The sequence below is a fragment of the Nicotiana tabacum genome, chromosome 4 (genome assembly GCF_000715075.1).
Source record: "Nicotiana tabacum cultivar K326 chromosome 4, ASM71507v2, whole genome shotgun sequence".
In the NCBI taxonomy this organism is placed as follows: domain Eukaryota; kingdom Viridiplantae; phylum Streptophyta; class Magnoliopsida; order Solanales; family Solanaceae; genus Nicotiana; species Nicotiana tabacum.
In genome coordinates this window covers 97,635,708-97,657,557 of record NC_134083.1, presented here as the reverse complement: position 1 = coordinate 97,657,557, position 21,850 = coordinate 97,635,708, and the positions used below count along the sequence as shown (strand labels likewise).

The 21,850-nt window shown below is 36.6% G+C and overlaps 1 protein-coding gene across 2 annotated transcripts; it reads left to right on the top strand.

Moving 5' to 3' along the window:
- The first annotated feature begins 14,620 nt into the window (after positions 1-14,620).
- On the top strand, positions 14,621-19,355 carry LOC107779038 (uncharacterized). 2 transcript variants are annotated; one of them, XM_016599381.2, is made up of 3 exons: positions 14,621-15,064; positions 17,762-17,904; positions 18,479-19,355. In XM_016599381.2, the coding sequence occupies exons 1-3, from the start codon at positions 14,860-14,862 to the stop codon at positions 19,154-19,156; spliced, it is 1,026 nt and encodes a 341-aa protein (XP_016454867.1). In that variant the 5' UTR covers positions 14,621-14,859; the 3' UTR covers positions 19,157-19,355. The 2 variants fall into 2 exon arrangements, with proteins under 2 accessions (XP_016454867.1, XP_016454866.1); XM_016599380.2 differs by having other exon boundaries at positions 14,624-15,064; positions 18,476-19,355.
- The last annotated feature ends 2,495 nt before the right edge of the window (positions 19,356-21,850 follow it).

The following is a 21,850-nucleotide window of genomic DNA, read 5'->3' as shown; positions in this document are numbered from 1 at the left end:
TTGATTTATCATTATTCGAAGTCATTATTACACGTTATCTCCTCATTGTTGATTTATCATTATTTGAAGCCATTGTTACATGTTATCTCTTCCATTATTGATTTATCATTATTTGAAGTCATTGTTGCATGTTATCCCTTCCCTTGTGAGTTATTCTTATTTGATATCGTAGTTACACATTATCTCTCTTATTTTTGAGATATTGGTGTTGAAATTGTGAAAGTCATTATCACATTGAAGCAAAGTTGTTTATTGTTGAGATATCATTCTTGTTGAGAAATTTACATTCATTTTTATTGCTGACATTCTTGTACATATTGTGATTGATCCATGGGCTATTGTTGTGGAAATATTGATATTGTTGATTATTGGCAAGTTGTGGCATATGAGCACTTGTGGTGTGAGTTGTTATTTTGATGTGATATTGATGCGCATGTGGCGGTATAAGGATAGGGGTTAATGTGCATGCGACGCATAAGTTGGGAAATTTATGTGTGTATTGCTTGTAAGTGAATTACTTGAATCCACACGGCGTCATAAGGTGGGCTAAAGTGCATGTAGCTATTTCAGAAAAACAATATTTTCAAAACTATTTAAATGTAAGGCTCACGCGGCAGTATATGGAAAGATTGTGATTGAAATTGAAAAATGTGAATACGAGGCGGTACCTCGGTTGTGATTCTTGTTGTATATAAGATGGTACCTCAGTTGTGATTCTTGTTGTGTACAAGGCGGTACCTCATTGATGATTCTTGTTATTTATCTCATGTTGTGAAGAGTTATTGGTGAAACACTTCTTGTTGAGTTTACTCTTCCTTGTCTAATCCATTTTGATCCGTATTTGACTATGATGGTTCTCTTTAATTTCTTCCCTTATGTTATCTATATACTTACAATTTTGGTATTAGTCTATGTTATTAATTTGTTTCGTATTAGTTATTTCTCCTCCTTCCATTACTTGTCGTTATTATGTTTTTATTTTGTTTATTATTTCCTAGTAGGTGTCTTGACCTGGCCTCGTCACTACTCTACCGAGGTTAGGCTTGATAGTTACGGGATACCGTTGTGGTGTACTCATAATGCATTTCTGCACATTATTTTGTGTAGATCCAGGTACGTCTGCCCGTGCCGGACGCTAGAGGTTGATTGAGTAGCTGCTTTTGGAGACTTCAATGTATACATGCTCGACGTTCGCAGGCCTCAGAGTCACCTTCTGTTTTAGACATTCTACTATTTATTTCTTGTTTCAAACAGTATTGTATTTTGAGACTATTAGTACTTTCTTGTAGAGCTTATGATTCCGTTCCACCAGATTTTGGGGAAGTGTTGGCTATTGTACTGTTGAGTTTATTATAATAGTGTGAAGGTTTAATTTGAAATTTTAGTATTATTTCCGCTATTTCTCTATGCATGTTAGGCTTACCTAGTCGTAAAGACTAGGTGCCATCATGACATCCTACGATGGAAAATTGGGGTCGTGACAGAAGTAAACTTTAGATATACTTTAAGGATCGATTTTAATCTTGTATGCAAGATTAGAAGAAAATCGTTTGAAGTTCGTGGATCGCGACTGTATCCGCTTGGTTTTTAGAAAAAATTAATTTTGAAATTATTTGCCTGATTCTAACTTTTAAATGAAAGAGGATTGTCAACTTTTCAAATCTGTTTTTAACTTCAAAAATTCCATGCAAACAGTTAGTATGAAAGTGAAAACTGTATAGCAGAAGTAATTTAAAATGCTGAAATTCAACTAGTATAAGATATAGTAATTCTTTTAGTTACCTACTATTTTTAGCTTGCCTAAGAATAAAAGAATAATAAAGAAGAAAAGCATTCATTCAATATCGTCAATGTTATATACACATAGAAACAACAGCATATTTTTGTAAAGTGATAAAGGAAAAGGAATAGGACTCATGGGATGGGCCTGAAGAATGTTAGGCCCAGCGGACAACGAACAGCGGTAGCAGCTTCAATGACTTCAAACTCAAGGGCTGAAACTTGGGCCTGAGTTCTTGAGAACTCAGCAGGCCCAGTTCGGTTACATTTACAAAAGAGAAAGGCAGACATTAGTGATAAGTCCCAACATAACATTTAAATACAAATGAGATCAACACAAGGCCCAAAACATAACTGTAACAAATACTGGTAATAAGATATGCAATAATATTAATGTAAGGTCAAAGAGAGTAAGAAAATTAACAGTGAAGCCTTTTCTTTCAATGAGCACTAAACCTAAAATGATTAACAAATGTCAATGATTAAGAGCTTAAGGTAAAATTCCATTAATGGCCAAGACACCATTTGGGTCCTGTCACTTCAGAGTTCACAAGGGTCTCAGGAACCTCGAGTAGTGCTTGTATCAGGGAGGGTATCTCAACCATAAACTAAATCTTACTCCCAAATACCCCTAACCACTCACGCTTACTCTTCCTTATAGGTTTAAATACCAATGAGGCATACACTGTAACTTTCAATGTAATAGTAACAATAACACAAAGATTTACAGAAGCTCCTAGTTGTAGTCACAAATACCTTAGTTATGCTCAAACTTAGTAAATGTCCACACATATATTAAACCCTTCATCTCTTACTAAGTATAGGAGTTCACAGCCTATTTCAGAATCTCTAAAGGGTATTAACATTGATACATAAGCAAATAAATTGATCCTCACTTAAGCAGGTGACATGATCCTTAAAGAATCTTACATTCATACCAGGCTCATTAGGAGTTAAATGCACAGTGTTATACTCAAATAAGGGAGATAAATATTAGGGAGTTTCTCTTAAGTCTATAGCGGAGTCACAGTTAATTTATGTCTCAAATTCTACATGGTCAGTCTTTTAGAATAAACAAGATGCAGTTTTCTTCTTCATAATGAGATATAATTCTAAGAAAGGGTGTGAGAGCAAAAGCATAGCATGAAAGACAAGCAAGAAATCCGTTTTAAAAATAAGAATGAGTACAGAGGACCAAGAGAGGATAATCAGGTTCATACAAAGATATTCTAAAAGAGTACAAGGCTACAACATGGTATAACATAGGATTAGACCAACAATTTCATTACAAAATAGCTAGAATAATGACAGTTTCATATTAAGTAAGCATGGTTCAGTTACATAGGTTGAGTTATTATTCTAACATTATGAAGTTTGGCACAACCAACTCAACAGGTGCTACTCAGCCATAACAGATGCAACTTCAGTCAAATTTTTGGGCATAGCTTAAGCTGACAGGATACACACAAGACTACATGCAGAAAGCTCATTAGAACTTAGTCTAGTTTCTTCAAGTCATTATTTATACAGTGAAATTCAAGATATGATCACACAGTCGTGAAAGTAAGAAAATATTTACAATAATGTCTCAAGAGATCTCAGAATCATACATGTGAAGAAAGAAGGCAACTCAAACAACTTAACTAATATGCTTTAACTAAGATGCCAGCCTTGTATTCAACTTAAATGTTCATATATATTTTAGTTAAGTCTATCAGGAAAACAACCTCAAGCGTATGATATAGGTCAACAGATAACACCAAGACAGAATCAGTATGGCAGGCATGAACGCCATAGTAGAACATCAAGGAAGTCTAAAGTCAGAACAAGTGTAGAAGGTCATTAAGGCTCTTTAGCTAGTCATAGGAGTTTAAATCATATAGATTGTTCAATCCAGAGCAGTACTCATTAAGGTCACACAATAAACGATTAGTAATGACATGAGACATACAATACAAAAGCATAACAATTGATTATAAAATAATAACAATTCATTATGAGCAGAGACAATCGATTATAAACATGACTTCAGCTTGAGTAGTCTAAAGAAGAGGAAGAGTCGACATATACTAACCTTCCTTTGAGCAGCAAATCAAACAATAATTTTCTTAGCCGTTTAGGAATCAAAGACTTAAACCCCAATCAGTGAGCAAACTCAGAACTGGAAAGAGAAAAAGAGAAATCAAAAAATCAATTAAGAGACTTCGATTTTTGCTACTGTGAATTAAAATTTCAGGTGTAGTTGGTGATGTTTTCGTTGTTAGGTCGTGTTAGGTGTGAGCATTGAAGTCTCCCTTTTATAGTGGCATTCAATCCCTTAGGGTTTCAACAAATTTGAATCTGGGTAGTAGAGAGTGACGATTGCCAGGTGATCCAAGGAAAATTGAGTGAAAATCTAAGAGAGAGGGGAAAATCAACGGGGATTTACCTGGGAGGAAGAAGTTGATCGTTGAAGGCAAAACCCATCAAACAAAGACCAGAAACCCAGAGGTTATTGCATTTGACCTCTGGACCTCGAATAAATATAATGAAACTCTGAGATATGCTCATGCATACTCCAATTTGATAGAGTAAAAGATAAATCTAGAGACTCAAAGTTTCATCTTTGAGTCTAGGGTTTCAGGTTAGGGGTTATTGAATTTGTGTGGTGAAACATGAAGAAAATAGCGAGATTTGCGGAGTCATAAGACAAACGAGATAATTTCTTGGTCGATTTGAGACCTTGCACGAATTTGTGCAAGGTTTTTGACTGACTAAGGTGATGGGAGTTGAGAGAATAGAAAGAGGAAGGGGAAAGGGGGTGGTTGAGTCAAAGAGGAAAATGATTTTAGGGTTAGGGGTTAGACCGACTAGTGTCTAGGTTAAAGTGGAAGGGAAAGATCTGGGACGTTGGATCTTTTGATCAATGGCTCTAATAATTCAAGGGTTAAAAGATTATTATGGCAAAATATGCGGGTCGTTGGATCTCCGCATTTCAACGGCTGAGATTCGGTGTGAGAGGAGTTTAAATTAAAGAAACAATTGCGATAAAGTGTGGGCCATTGATCAAATGAATTAACAGCTCAGATGGATATGTGCTTCTTATGTGAGTAGTGGAGACGGGTGACGTGGCACGATCTGGTTGGTTTGGGGAGGGTGGCATAGATTGCGAAAGTGGAGTAGGGAGTGGACCTGGACTGGGTAAGATTTGATTTGGGCTTTTGTATTGGGCTAGTTTTAATTTATCAAATAGCCATTTCGTATCTAATTGGGCAATTGTAATTGTAGCTTATTTAGCCTTTAACCTCGCTAAAATTAATTTAATTAAACTTAATTAATTTTAATAAAATACAATAGAAATTATAATCATCAAATATACTATTAATTACTGTAATTAATTAACTAATTATTAAAATATCTTAATTTTTAATTTATGACACTAATTTCGGATTGTTTTGAAATAGTAGGCTAATTTACTAAAATTAAGGAATAACATTTAAATCAATTACAAGGCCTATGTAATGAATACAAAATTGATTTTAATAGTTTCAAAATAGTAAGAGTAATATATTTACAATTATATAATACTAAATTATTGATTTTATCATTATTAATTACTTTATTTATATAAACATAGGTGTTATTGATTAGAAAATATTTTCAAAATATTTATTGTAAATCAATAAGTATAAGTAAATTAATTTTAAAAAGGAAGGTCAAAATTGGTCATCAAGAATGCTTACTATCGAGTATGAGCTTTTCAAGATAAAGGAGGATGAGTCCATTCAGGACATGCACACACATTTCACCTCCATTATTAATGAGCTTCACTCCCTTGGAGAAGTCATCCCAACAAACAAGCTGGTTCGGAAGATACTCATCATCCTACCAGGTTTTTGGGAGAATAAAGTGAATGTTATCACTGAAGTTAAGGACCTGCAGAAGCTGACCATTGATGAACTCATTGGAAATCCCAAAACATATGAGATGAAGAGGAAGAAAGATCTTGAAAGAAGAGAGCCTAAGAAGGAGAAGAGCATGTTCCTCAAGGCTACTAATAGTGACTCAAGTAGTGATGAGTTAGACATGGCTTATCTTACTCGAAGATTCCAAAAGATAGCTCGAAAAAATGGAGGAATTCCCAAGAGAGGAAGCTCTAGCAGAAACTCCAAAGGAAATTATTGTTGTCATTAGTGTGGAAAGCCAGGACACTTCATCAAAGAATGTCTTCTTCATAAGCAGGACCACTACAAAAATAATGGTGACATGGTGGCCAAGAGGAATTCGGCCCCTAACAGGAAGTTCAAGAGAAAAGATGTTGCTGACAACATTGTAAAGCAAGCTCTAGATGCTTGGGGAGATTCCTCCAGTGAATCTCAAGGTGAGGATGACCAAGGATACACATCTATGATGGCTCTCGAAAATGGATCTACAGAGTATGATTCCTCTCTTGAGAATTCCCAAGAGAGGAAGCTCTAGCAGAAACTCAAAAGGAAATTATTGTTGTCATAAGTTTGGAAAGCCACAACACTTCATCAAAGACTGTTCTTTTCACAAGTAGGGTCACTACAAAAACAATGTCGACAAGGTGGTCAAGAGGAATCGGTCCCTGAAAAATGGATGAATGCCCCTAAGGGAAAACAAGTGGCTAGTGAGGCTCAACTTGAGCTTGAAAGCGAGCTCAAGAAAATTAAAACAAGTTTTGATATTGAGCTTGAAAAGAATAGACAATTTCTGGAGGACTAAAAAAGGGTTAAAAAATCATCTTGATAAGTCTCTTAAATGGACCTGGTCCTTTGATGTAATTACGTCTATGTACAAGAGTAATGGTAGAAACATGCAAGGAATTGGGTTCCACAAGGCTAAAACTCCTTATAATCCCCATAGCAAGTATGTAAGTATGACTGATAATTAGCTTTGTACTCATTGTGGTCAAACTTTACATTACAAGAACTCTTGTAAAGCTAAAATTCAGTCTCAGCAGAAAAATAAAGTTTTTGCTGAAAACAAACCTACGGCTAAGGAACCTGGTTCTCTGAAAATGAAATATGTGCTTCCTACATGGACAAAAAAAAGTTTAATTCATCCATTCTATCAACAAGGGACCCAAGTTGTCTTGGACACCTAAGTCTAATCACTGATTCTGTGTGCGGGTTGGAGTGAGAGGTAGCAATCAAGAATGGTACATAGATAGTGGCTACTCTAAATATGTGACCGGAAAAATGGATAATTTCCTCTCACTCAAGGCCTTCCAAGGTGGGAGTGTGTCTTTTGAAAACGGAAAGAAGGGTTATATTCTTAGTGTTGGTAAAATTGGCAAAACACTCTCCCATGCAATTGAAAAAATATGTATTATGTAAATAGTTTGAAATATAGACCGTTGAGTGTGTCCCAAATATGTGACAAAGGAAACAAAGTGGAGTTCTTGTCAAAGTCTTGCACTGTCACTAATTTCTTAGATGGTGAAGTGGTCTTGAGAGCAAAAAGATTCAAGAATATCTATGTTGCAGATTTTAACTCACTAAACGATGATGATCTAACTTGCCTAAGTGCCATTGATGATGATGCTGAATTGTGGCACAGACGACTGGGGCATGCAAGCTTCTCCTTGCTGAACAATTTTATCAAGAAGGACCTGGTTCGTGGGCTGCCCAAGTCAGAGTTCAAGGATCACAAGGTGTCTGATGCTTGTGCAAAAGGAAAGTATGTCAGGTCCTCATTTAAACCAAATAAGGAAGTACGCACCTAAAGGACATTGGATCTCTTTTATATGGAACTTTATGGACCTATGAGAATACCTAGCAAAGGAGGAAAAAAGTATATCTTTGTAATTATGGATGACTATTCTAGATGATAGCGATGAAATACGAGAAATGTGTGTCAACTGGGGCCTAGATTATGATGCCTTCGGTTCAGACATACGAACAAGACGTTGATGAAGAAGATAAAGACAATGACAATGAAATAGTTCCCGACAGTGACGATAATGGCGAATGAAAATCGTTATTTATTTCTTCAAGTTATTTTTAAGTATTGTATTGAATCTCTAATGCTAAATACCAATTATATTTAAGACTATTAGAAACATAATTTTGTTTCATAAATATTGCAAGCACGCACCATTACAGACACTTAATACAACAAAATATACTGCTACAAATAACTAATCTTATGCTTGAAAATTGCAAACATTGGATGAACTGCCACCAGGAGCAGAATTTCCACCTTTTCCCAAACCGACTATAGGCATTTACAGCGATCGTGTCCTGTTTGGGACATATACCACATTTACACGCACAAATAGTATCACTAACAGCCAATTGGTTCTGTATCCGTATTCTTTTCTGCACTTGCCGGCGACGCACAAAATCCTTGTTACACACCATTTTAAATAGTTCCAACAGTCAATAATGCTCAGAACCCACTGGTTGGAAGTGGACACTATAGGTGTTTATGTATGCATCCACGCTATTTTCTTTATCAACATACCTCGTCTCTCAAACCCAACATGTTGAAAGCACTTCATGGCATGTGAGCGTGGCAAGTGATAAATCGGCCATTTTTCACACGAACATAATCGCATGGATTCATTGATGGTGTGGATATTATTACCGTGATTTTGATGCAAACCGGTGCGAACTTCAAAAATATTTCGATCGCTGCAATATTGCAAATATGTATTCCACCATGCCCGCTTCCTATATTTCTCAAATAATTTTATCGGTTGTGGAATAAATTGAAAACCCCTTACAACAAGGACGATGCACTGCAGGATCTTTCAACAAACCTCTCTGCCATCTGCTTGAATGACATATGTACCATGGCAGTGACAGGCAATCCACGAACAGACTTCAACAACGCGTTGAAAGACTCTGACACATTTGTAGTCAAAATTTCCCATCTTCTACCACCATCCTTATGCAAAGTCCACTTATCAATCTCATGTTGCATCAACCAACGATAAGCTCCTTCGTATTCCTGCCTAATCAATTCCATTTGCATCCTGAATTTACACTCTTGATAGTCTGTTGTAGCCATCCACATTAAATAATGTAAGCTCTTGTTCAGATGAGCCCGCTGGATGTTGGCCTTCAAGTGCCTAACACAGTAATGGTGGTAGGCATACGGCTCCTTCTGTGCATCCAAAGTCTGCACATAACTTAAAATCCCACCATGCCGATCAGATATTAGACAAATACCTGAATGTTGTCTCACAACGTGCTCCTTCAAGTGGTTTAAAAACCATGTCCAAGTCTCTTGACTTTTATTGGAACAAATAGCAAATGCGATGGGAAATATGCTTTCATTAACATTTATTGCAACGACAATCAATATCTTTATATCATACTTTCCATATACATGTTTGTTGTCTATGGATATTATCGGTCGACAATAAACAAAACCATCAATGGATGGTTTAAATTCCCAAAACACATATCTAAATATGTATTCTGGTATGTTAAGTGTCATTCCCCGACCTCGGGGAGCGCGATTGGCGTTCAACAGAGTTACCTCGGTCAAGCAAGCATGCACAGTGTCGTCTACCCAATTCACCCACTCATAAAGAGAAGAATATATTTCATTAATAAATCAATAAGACTCATGTGAACAACACCGGTTCATTTCCATTAGTTTCGTCATTAACAAGTCTTCAAAACAGTACGTTGTACAATCATAGTTAAAGTGGAACAGATGATACCATTACAACATTTTTAGTTTAACTTTCCCAAAAATAGGTACAATCCACACTATGTCCAGGAACAGAAGAGTGCTATGACAGTGTCGGCAACAAGGCCCCGGCTATACCTCAAAATGCTATGTACAAGGGATAGAAGATGCAGGACCCCGAAATGAAGTAGGGCTCACCAAACCAACTGAGGAGAGGGTGTGCTGCTATCACTGATCAATACCACCTGCTATGGAACCACATGCATCCATTAAAGATGCAGCGCCCCCCGGAAAAAGGGACGTTAGTACATATGAAATAGTACTAATATGCAAAACTAAGCACCCTCTCAATAGAATGAACAACAGTAAACGAAAAATAAAACATGATATCAATAAGAGACTTAAACGGTATCAAAGTGTCACATTAAGGGAAACGTAAATTTCAAGTAGGTTTCGGTAATTTAAGTTGGGAGATCTTTAGCACCGATATACCACCGTATTTTAGTACGGAGTACGATCTCAGCCCGACCGGCTAAGCCATCTCACCCCGAGACATACACTCATAATACCACTATGTGTGCGGCATGGCGTCCGAGCTCAGCCCGATCGGCTAAGCCGTCTCACCACAATGTCGTGTGGGTCGACATTACATCACATCTAGATAGCAATAATCTCATACCATTTAAGGGGAAAACATTTCATCACATTAACACGGGGATTTACCCCTTAATCACTCCTACACCGGCACGTGTAATTTCGGGGTTAGGTTGTTCCGACCTACCCTTCCTCGGTGACTAATCGATACTCCCAAAGCATTTGTTATTAAAGTATTTACCACTCAATTTATATTCTTTTACATGTCATTCATTTTATTGATATCATTGGCCATAACGCAATATAATTCTTGGCACATTGGACGTACTTCATAATTCAGCTCACTATTCCATTTTCAACTGTTATCATGAATAATCAACAAGGCCTTTCAACATTAAGGCTTTAATCACATACTTAAGCAAATTAGGGTCTTAGGCACATATGACTTCTTACACAATTGACATGGTAGCTTTCATAAGAATTCACGTTGTCAGATCATAACATAGTAACACACACAACCCATACCTAAACTACATCCTCAAGCATTAACTTAACATAACAAGAATCTTTGGAATACATATTGAACACATAATTATTTCGACACAAGGCTTATTTGACAGAAATTCAATTTATAAAGGGCATCACGAAACTTACAAGGACATTGAGGGTTCAATTCTAAGAGAAGAGTTTAGCCAACATACCTTGCTTGAGCTTCCTTAAACTCTAAAATGTTCCGAAAGTCTTAGCAACTTCAATCTATTGTAGAAATGTAACAAATTTAACCAAAATTAGGAAGATACTCATGGTTCTAGCTCCTTTGAGCATTTTATCAAATACTAGGTGTGCATTAAGGTTTCAAGGCCCTTTCATGAAAGATACCCTCATCCCACAACCCATTCTTTACCATTTTAGCTCACAAATATCCCTACCTCCATTGATAACACATGCATGCAAAATAAACAACTCCCATACCCAAAACTTATCTTACCAATTACCCATTCCTAGTTAAATTTCGAAATTGAGGTTTAAGGTGTAGAATTTTACCTCTAGGATGAATACATAGTGTGGTTTCATTGATAATCTTCCAAGATTTGAGTAAGAATTAAGGAATAATTGGTTGATGAACTCTCTACCTCTCTAGAGCACTTTCTTTCTCTCAAAATATCAGGTTTTTGCTCAAAAGATGGTACATATCGTCTATTAAACGAAGTAGGGAATGAAGCCCAAAAAATGAAGCTACAGAACAGGATTTGCGGTCGCATATGCGACCGCATAATGCATCTGCGGTCTGCAAAATGAACCTCCGGAACTGGGCAACTCTGCCTGGGTTTGCAGTCACTATGCGCCCCGCAGACCTGTTCTACGATCGCATTATGAACCGCAAAACAGTTATGCGGTCGCATAGTCGACCGCAGAATAGCACCCAAACCTGCCCAGTCCTGCCTCACTCTGCGGCCGCATAATGGACCGCAGAAATGCCTTTTTTCTGCCAAAAATTTTTCTTTAACTCCTCAGCGCACTGTTCAACCCAAAAAGTTTGTACCTACAATCCTTAAACACGTAAGCCTACTTCGACACCACAAAAGCTTAAATTACCTTGCAAATGGGCCCTACATTAAGACTCCGCTCAAGCTTCCATTCAACAACAATATCTGGGTTAAAATGTTACACAGCAGCCATGTACCTCGGTAGAGCTGCAAATGACTTATCTCAGTTACCATAAATAATCTCAAACACACATTTATGCTCGAGAAATACCTTTCTTTTGGTAACGGTACACCCATATACCTGCACAATTGATGTTATACACTCTTTCACCTTGTACATTATGGACGATTCAATATGTGGAATCAAGATAAGGGAAATCAAATCAACGTTCAAGTTAAAATGATTCTCATTGAATGTGTCCATATCACAAGTGTGCTTGTCAATGTATTTTCCCACCATCCACATATTAGTTTTCAACTTTCTCGCACGCAACATCCACTTACAACCTTGATCACATCTACGACAAACAACCTTATATATTTGCTGAGATGACTTATTAACCTCGATCTCACGATAGTTTTTTATGCTGTAAATTCGCACCGCCTTACTAAGGCGCATTTTATCAACAAAAAGTATATTCTTACAGAGCTGCGTTGGTCTAGATTCATCCTATATTGTTGTACGAATGTCATCAAGATCCCTTGAGAGGGCATCCACATCCGGCATATTGGGAAAGTGATCAAGGTAGGGAATCTCCTTTGAATGAAAGGGCACATGGGACTCGTACATTGTGGGTCTAACGGTCGGTGGAGTGTGCATATATAGAGCATGCTCAATACTACTCCCTCATCAAATCGGGTTGCTCATTCTCATTCTCATTAGCAAAGTGTGGTTCCTCATCATCGTTGCTCTCATTAGGGAAGGGTGTATCATCTCTAGACTCATCAGTGTTGTTTTCATAATCACTGTCATCTTCCTCATTCTATACATCTACCAGATCGTGATTAAATATATTGTCTTCGGGCAACTGAGTAAGGGCAGGACCATCATGTTACTCGTTTTCACTGCACAACAAATAAAATAATGAGTTTCACAAAGTCATCCCAACATAATATATTAACTTTATCTCTTAACTTACAATTCATAATCTATAGATAGCCCATGATGCACATTATCGAGTTATTGATGATTCGCGGATACACCAGCATGATCCAAACTTCCAAAATTAGGTATATTCCAACTGTTGGTTGGTTCAAAACTTGTAAAATTTATATCTGGTCGGAACCCCCTTTGAAAAATATAAGTATTAGTACGAATATGATACATAAAAAAAATAATCATACTACAACAAGAAAAATTGAAATTTATCACTCGGCCTGTGAATTGTGTAAACTTGGCAACACTGCATGATGCTGCATTGGGGAAAATTATGTCATCGCTCCTCATTCGCCGGTGGAGATAAGTTTAGATCTGGCCAGACTCTTTCATACGGAACCTGTTCGGATAAAACTTCTCAAAATACCACTAGATGATTGAGGGTTATCCATATTTTGCGGAACATCAATATTGTTGACGTCTTCAGACTTGACGTACATTTTAAGCATTTTTATCACAAGAAGATCCCGATGTTCATCCGGAGTCCTCAAAACATCTTGAAGAGTTTCATCGTCTTCGATGTTAAACTCAGCATAACAAGTAACCCTTTGCGGAGTAAGCGAATAAGAATATCTTTCGGTAACCTTAATATTAACCGAACGTTTACTCACACTCATTCTTTTACAAATCAAAGATATCAATCTATCGTACTTCAATGTGAGTGGCAACTTAACAATACTCCCTGGAGAACAACTATAGTGTACTGAGTTATTCTCCACCACAACCCCCCCCCCCCCCCCCAATATAATACAACCCTACATTTTCGCTCTTCAGACATTCAAGCAGAATGCAGAAAAAATTGAGTAAGCAAATATTTCGGATGAGTTAGCAAAATATAAAGAATGCAGAAGAATGAATTTTTGAAGAAGGAATGTTGGACCTTAAGTAAGCAAATAATCAGTGCGAGAGGACAATAATTGGTGGGTACAACGCATGTACTATATGCGCCGCACATATAATATATGCACTATACCCACCAATTATTTTGGGTCAGATAAATAACATGCATAGCGCATGAATTACATGCTATACCTTAACGGAGAAACTTGCCGTTTAAGGAATTCATGCGCTATATATAACAATGTTCTCAGATTTGTTTTCACCTATTTTGGTATTTTGAGTCCAATTATGCAACATTTTAGTTCCAGACTCAAGGTAGAGAGGCTGTTTTTTGAAGACTCTCAGCTCAATTAGAAAAATCACAACAGTTATGTCAAAGAATTACGAAAAGCGAAATAGTAACAATATAAAAAAAAATTAAAGCAAAGAAAAAAGTGAGGATAAAACTAGTACTACAACCAAAAGGAAATACAATTTTGGTAAGGAAGTATGTTCAACTAGTTACTAATCTATTACCATAAGCATCGATCTTCACATCCTCTAACACGAGAATAACATTATAGCTATAAATAAAATATAGATTTGAAAAGAAAATACGTTCTACTACTTACTAACCACTAGTACTTGTAGAGTGGTACTATATGTTAAATAAATCTGAAACATTCAAAAACTGTTTGTGTTTGCGAAAGATTTGAAAAGTGAAAAATTTAAAATTTTCAGGAAAAGTTAATTTTCTAAAACATGTCTGACAACCGTAATTTACAAAGTAAAGAATTGAATTTGCACTCAGACTCGGTGTTTGAAAACTTCAAACACATTGATACCACTTTTGCTTCTCCAGTTTCTTCTATTTTACTTTGTTTTATTATATTTCTTGAGAAAAGAAAAACACTACATTACTTTTCTTGTAAATTAAATTAACCACTTAAATAATAAAAAATATCAGGGTTTGGGCCCCAACTAATGGATGATCCATCCCCAGAAAATCCCAATTTGATCATGCCACAGCTATACTATTATTTTCACCTCAAACCATTTGCTTTGATCATCAAACCAAATCCCCTCTGTATCAAATCGGTTAAAATAAGCATATTCTTCCCCCCCCCCCCCCCCGCACCCCAACCCCCCAAACAATTTTTTCTTGCTGTGTCATTTTCTTTCATTTCCTCTCTCTCTCTCTCTCTCTCTCTCTCCCTCTCTACATATCCCATTATCAATGTTTCCATCATCATTGTTACTAACGTCCTGATAAACACAGAACCCGTTTCAGTTCCAGTGGAAAATATTCAAAGAGTACCAAAAAAACAGAAAAAAGATTCAATTTATTTTGGGGGTTTTCATTTTCTTGGTGAAATCATGGATCTTTGGTCTGTACATGTGAAAAACACCAATCTTCTACTAAGAAATTCAATTTGTGAGAAACCCTTTGTTTCAAATTGGAAGGTGTTTGAGATCAGAGTACCTAAAAGACATACCTTTTATTCATCTTCTGGTTCTGGGTATCACTCTTTACTTGTTAAAGCTATGGGCAAGAAGAACTCTGACAACTCCAATTCTTCGGGTATTTTTGTTTTGTAAATTTAGATTTCATCTCTTTTCTTAAATGTTTGAGCTTTTCTTCAGTAAGTGAAAACATTGGTGCTTTTTTCAATTGTTAATTTTAGTGTTGTTGCTTGAAAATTAGGCGAGTTTGTTATGAGTAATTAGATGTGCTTCTGAAAGGGTTGATTTTTATTTTTTAGCTTTGTAGATGAGGAAACCTAGTTGTCACTTTCTAATCTCCATTGCCTTCATTTTCAGTGTATGCATTAAACAGGCCACAATGTTTCTCTTGTAGTTCAAGACTCTATGGCCTTGGACTTGTTGAATAACTAATATCTTCTTAGCATTGTTAGTAGTTCAGCTGTTTTAACATAGGCAATTATTGACTGCCTTGATGTTTGGTTTCTAAAGTTGAGGTTGTCCAATAAAAAGCTGTGTTTTTACTTATCAGAAAGATCAAAAAATTTGCACCCAAGGTTGTGGCATAGTAGTCAATGAAGTGGGAGGAGAACCCTGAGGTCTTAGGTTCAAATACCAAAGGAGGCAAAAAATAATAGATGATTTATGCATCTGCCTAAACCTTGGGGGCAGAGTTACCACGTACGTGTGCTAGCGGGAGGTGGGAGGTGGGATGTTGAATAGTCGAGATGCATGCAAGCTGTCCCGAACGCCACTGGCATAACAATAACAAGAAAGATTAAAAAATTAAAAAAAGTTTTTCTTTTTTCATCAAGTTTTATTATAAATTAAAAGAAGTCGTCTCTTTTTTCATCAGGTTATATTAAAATATTTTAAAAAGTTTTTCCTTTTTCATCAAGTTTTATCAGTTGCTAATAATTTGATGTGAAGATCGTGATTTACCTTTTTCTTTCAACTCTTCCTTAGAAAAGTTGTGAAAAGGAACATGGAGGAAGTGTTTCTTAGTTTTACTCTGGAAAAGGGATAATGTCTATAGGGACATAACATAAGAAATTTTTGAGCCAGCTAGCTTGTACCTGGGGCTGGAGAAAACTGAGACTGCTTTTATCATAGAAGAGAAGAGACAGATACCAGCAACTTTAACAAGACTCTTTCTCATCAAAAAGTTGAAAAAGTACAAAAAAAACTGTTCTATTCTCTTTAAATTTTGGACGTCGTGGTAAATTAAGAGGGATGTTGTAGATCTTAGTTTGAACAAAAAGTCTACTTTTTTCATCAGTAAGAAGGTAATGTTATCTATCAGAAACTGCACCAAGGAAATGCAGCATATGTACAGTTTAGGAAAACTCAGCACCCCTTATAAATGAAGGGAGCTAAGGAAATCTAATAGGGTGTCTATGTCATATACATTCAGTATTTAACACCGAAGAGCAAAACAATACAGGCATTTGTATCTAATTCTGTTCATACTTTCCCTTCAAAACAAAACGTCTCTTGTTTCTTTCCCACCAAATAAACCATAAAATGATAGCTGGAACGCTACCCTAATTTTTGTTAATTTTTCTTCCTTGCTTGGTAACAGCTCCTTAACTGTATTAGGCATCACACAGCAGATACCAGAAATGATTAAAAATATCTTCAAAATCTGTCTTGTGTCGTTGGATTTGGATTTGGATTGTGGCGTAGTTTTCCTATTGTTGCTATTAGATTTATAAAAGGCCTAGCTGATGTTGCTATTAGATTTATAAAAGGCCTACCTGAAGGAAGAGTTGGCTATCTTCTCATAAAGCCAACCTTAACTAGCTTTGGATTGCGGCGTATTTTCTCTGTTGTTGCTATTAGATTTATAAAAGGCCTAGCTAAGAGTTGGCTCACTTGACGTAATTGAAAAACTTCTAGATTGGAGCGTGGAGGGCTAAACGATCTAACTTCTGTAGTCTGACGAATAACTGGATGTTTTGTTAGCCAATGAATAGGTAGATAAAGTAAAGTCTATGATGATTAGCTTTGAGAAGAACAGATCCCATGCAAGGAAAGGTTAAGATGTGCCTTAGGGAGGTTGCTGATATTGGGGAACCTATGCAAATAACCTCTAAGCCACAAAACTTTTTGCAATATCTGAAAAGTAAAGAGTCATCGCGTAAGCTTGCTCTCCCTAGAGAAGGGCGTAAAAGTTACAAGCTGGTTATCAGAGGCCCAGAGCAAGGCTGCTGGCTTGGGTTCTAGACTAGTACATATACAACGGTGTCTTATTGGTGTTAGGCGTTCATCTTGGAAAGTGCCACCGTAGTGGTAGCTATTTTCTTTAATGGGATCTAATATGATAAGCCTGAGAGGTGAAAAGATTTGCTGGGACAATAGATAAATGACTCAGTGTTTTCCAGATCTGTGTCTATTATCAAGTTGTTTTTGTGATGTGACGTTGACTAGCTTAATGTACAAAAATTGATGGATTCACAAAATCTCTTTTAGGACCCGGAAATATTTCTTATCCTACAACTTAGTAGCATCCTTTTTTATGATTAACTTTGGTTTGTCATAGTAATTCTGTCATAACGATTCATGGCAAACTTGATCAGCGCAATAGAAACAATAACAGCTTTACGGTTTAAACAAGTGTATACATGTCAAGGAAACACATGTATTTCTTCCTTATCTTACTCTACTGGTTTATTAGGTTGTAAAGTCCTTTCCTAATTGATACTTCTCATAATGTTTATGATTATTTCACATTTTGTAACATCTTGATTAAGCATAACTTGTGCCTCTCTCTAATGTGGACGCTCTTATACTGAAGGGAAGGGCCCAGAAGAAGATAGCCTAAAAGGGAGCAACCCCTCTTCTGGAAACGATAGCTCAAAAAATACTGGTGCACCAAAATCTCATCAGAAGCCCTTGGACTGGAGGGAATTTCGAGCATCTCTCTACATTCAGGAGCAGGTATGATTTATGGACCACCTTTGCAAGTCTGAATCATCTTGTAGACTAACAAGGCGCCTCACTGCCCTTTAGCATGATAATATTCCAATGTTGATAAACATTTCTTAATGTGTCATTCATATGATTCACCATGAACTCCTGTTTGGATTGAAGCCTTATAGATTTCTCTAGGATACTTCCAAGTTCTAAGATTTTGTTCTGTCATTACAAATGGAATAACATTCTGCAAAGACTGCACACCTGATGACCACAGTTCCTGTCTGTGACATGTTCCACGAAAACATGTCGGAAGAGTTACAGATCCGCTCTACGACATATACTTCTTAGTTCCTATTTTTCCTAGGACTTGCGCGGTATCATTCTGCTATGAGTGCGGATTGATTACATTCTTCTGAGTTCTGAAAAGCATTTATCTTTTCGTTTCTTTATTAAAATCTCTCTCTCTCTCTCTCTCTCTCTCTCTCTCTCCCCCCCCCCCCTCTCTTTCTGTATAGTGGAGTTTGTTAAGTCATTATTCATATTTGCTAAAACTTGCATTAAACGAATAGGGTTTCTTCTAAAACTCTTACAGCAGGCGGCAACTGCAGTCTCTGACACTCACAAGCAAGAGGGCACAAGTTTTGGTCCCAAAGCTCTTCCCTTGAAGTGGGCACATCCGATTTCAGCACCTGAGAATGGCTGTGTTCTTGTTGCCACTGAAAAACTCGACGGAGTTCGTACTTTTGAAAGAACGGTCGTTCTCCTCCTCAGATCTGGAACCAGGCACCCACAAGAGGGTCCATTTGGTGTAGTCATAAACCGCCCACTAGGCAAAAAGATCAAGCACATGAAACCCACTAATCTCGACCTGGCAACGACCTTTGCTGATTGTTCCTTGCACTTTGGCGGGCCCCTTGAAGCAAGTATGTTTCTTTTAAGATCAGGCGCTAGTTCAGAGCTACCTAGGTTCGAAGAGGTCATTCCTGGTGTGTGTTTTGGTGCTCGAAACAGTTTGGAAGAAGCATCTGCATTGGTAAACAAAGGGGTGCTTAAGCCACAAGATTTCAGATTCTTCGTTGGCTATGCGGGGTGGCAGCTTGACCAGTTGAGGGAAGAGATTGAATCCGGTTATTGGTACGTTGCCTCATGCAGTTCAAATCTAATTTTTGCAGGTTCACAAACTTCATCATCAGAGAGTTTGTGGGGAGAGATATTGCAGTTGATGGGTGGTCAGTATTCCGAGGTAAGTCGGAAGCCTAAACAAGACATATAGCTTCTCAGTGACTGTCAAACTGAGCATTCAGGTTGAGTCAAATGTACATAATGGTGGCAAAGGTCCTAATCCAGTAGAGTTCTCTTCTACATTTCTGCATCTTTCCTAGACCTTGCTAATAAGTAATGATCTATGTATGTAAAGGTAACTCTTTGGAGGATCTTAGTATGATTAATTTAACGTGGCATTGCTTCTTATATTTTTGTCCTTCCATTTCTTGTTTTAGAAAGCTTGAATGGAGCTACTTCTTGCAGACTTCCGTTGTTGGTAGCATTTCAGTTCTAATGTCAAACTCATAATTATGCTGGCTTTGAGAGAAATGATAAAAGAATTTTCATAAGGTAATCATGAATAATATAAAAAAAGGGAACTGTTTGTCAAAGTTCAAAACTCGCTATACCAATTTCGAGGCATCCAATATGTAGAGGGCACCTCTCTGACTCTCTTCCCTATTTTATTTCCTTTTTTCCTTTGAATTCTCTCCCTTGCTATATCGCACTATCCAAAAATTGTAAGATCAATTTAAAATGGACGCAGATTTAGTCTAAACCCGGTTTTTGGGCCACTTTTTAACCTATACCTGCTTTACAAAAAAGAATTGCAAGCGTACCCACTTTTCGGGTAACTTTAGACATACGAGCCTGAAATAGCAAAAATTTATGTCTGAAGTTTGAACTTCAAAATATTTTGCCTGAAGTGTAGCCTTATCAAAGCAAAACTTCAGATATTTTTGCTTAAAGTTTGGCCTGACTTGCAAAGACAATCACGCAAACTTCATGTCATGACCCGAAACTCCCACCTTCGGACCGTGATGACGCCTAACATTTCACTTGCTAGGCAAGCCAACGTTAGAATAATATTATCTATTTTTAAAATAATTTTTAAATTTATTAATAATCAAAGAACAAATGCGGAAGTAATTATGAAATGTAGTGAATAATCCATAAAAACAACGGTGTCTAAATACCATCCCAGAATTGGTGTCACAAGTGCACGAACTTCTAGAATAATACAAATAAAGGTCTGAAAAAAATAAAGTTGTCTGGAAATAAACACACAATTAAAGTAAAATAGACGGGGACTTCAGAACTGCGGACGCCATGCAGTTATACCTCAAGTCTCCTCCGAGTACCTGAAATCCAAGCAAGTCTATGGCACGCCGCTGGGACCAACTTCGAAATCTGCACAAGAAGTGCAGAGTGTAGTATCAGTACAACCGACCCCATGTACTGGTAAGTGTTGAGCCTAACCTCGACGAAGTAGTGACGAGGCTAAGGCGGGTCACTTACATTACCTATATGCAATATTAGTAACAACAACAATAATAGAAATAAATCAGGTAACTCATTTATAATAATTGAAGCCAACTCAACAGTCATAACCAATTATCATTTCCATCAATTCTGTTGCAGCGTGCAACCCGCTCTCACGATATATTCACATTCAATTCTGTTGCAGCGTGCAACACGCTCTCACAATATATTCACATTCAGTTCTGTTGCATCGTGCAATCCGCTCCTCAAATATATTCATTTTAATCAAGTCTGTTGCGGCATGCAACCCGATCCCCCAATATATATATATGTATGTCGACTTTTAAATAAGTCTGTTGCGGCATGCAACCCGATCCTCCAATATGGACTTTTAATAAGTTTGTTGCGGCGTTCAACCCGATCCTCCAATATATTCATTATAATTAATTCTGTTGCGGCGTGCAACTCGCTCCTCCAACGTATTCATTTACAATTTCTTATAGAAGAAATTTTCCCAATAAATGCAACAATTAATATAAAATTATAAGACAACAATCATACAATAATTATGATTTAATTATGAAACAAACAAAGGCAAATAGCAAATTATTATGAAAATTAGAGAGAAAATATGCAGTTTAATATTTAATATGCTAAATGTCAAATAACAATTAAGGCACATAATTCAAATAGTATGTAACAATTAATGTAGGAATTCAAAAATTAATATTTGACAAAGAATAGGAGAGAAACAATTATTATAATAATTAATTCATGATTTAAAATAATTTATGATTTTTCAAGTATGCAGGCAAACAATTAATTTGACGACGTATAGACACTCGTCACCTCGCCTATACGTCGTTCACATACAATTCACATAACAAATAATTTGAGGGTTGTATTCCCTCAAGTCAAGGTTAACCACGACACTTACCTCGCTTTGCAAATTCCAATCAATTACTCAACCATAACTTTTTCTTTTAAATTTATCTCCGAAAGCTTCAAATCTATTCACAAACCATTCAATATACTCAATACGAAATATAGGAATTAATTCCATATGAATTTACTAATTTTTTGGATAAAATCTAAAATTTATTAAAATATTCGGCAGTGGGACCCACGTCTCAAATCTCGAAAAAACATACGAAATCCGAACATTCATTCCGAGACGAGTGCAAGCATACAAAAATTATCCAATTCTGATGTCAAAGGGACCTTCAAATCTTAAATTTTTATTTTTGGAAGATTTTATAAAAATCTAATTTTTCTTCCATAAATTCACGGATTCATGATATAAATGAGTATGAAATCATGAAATATAATCAATATAGGATAAGGAACACTTACCCCAATATTTTTCCGTGAAAATCGCCCAAAAATCGCCTTACCCGAGCTCAAAAATAGAAAAGAGTTGAAAATGGGTCGAAATCCCATT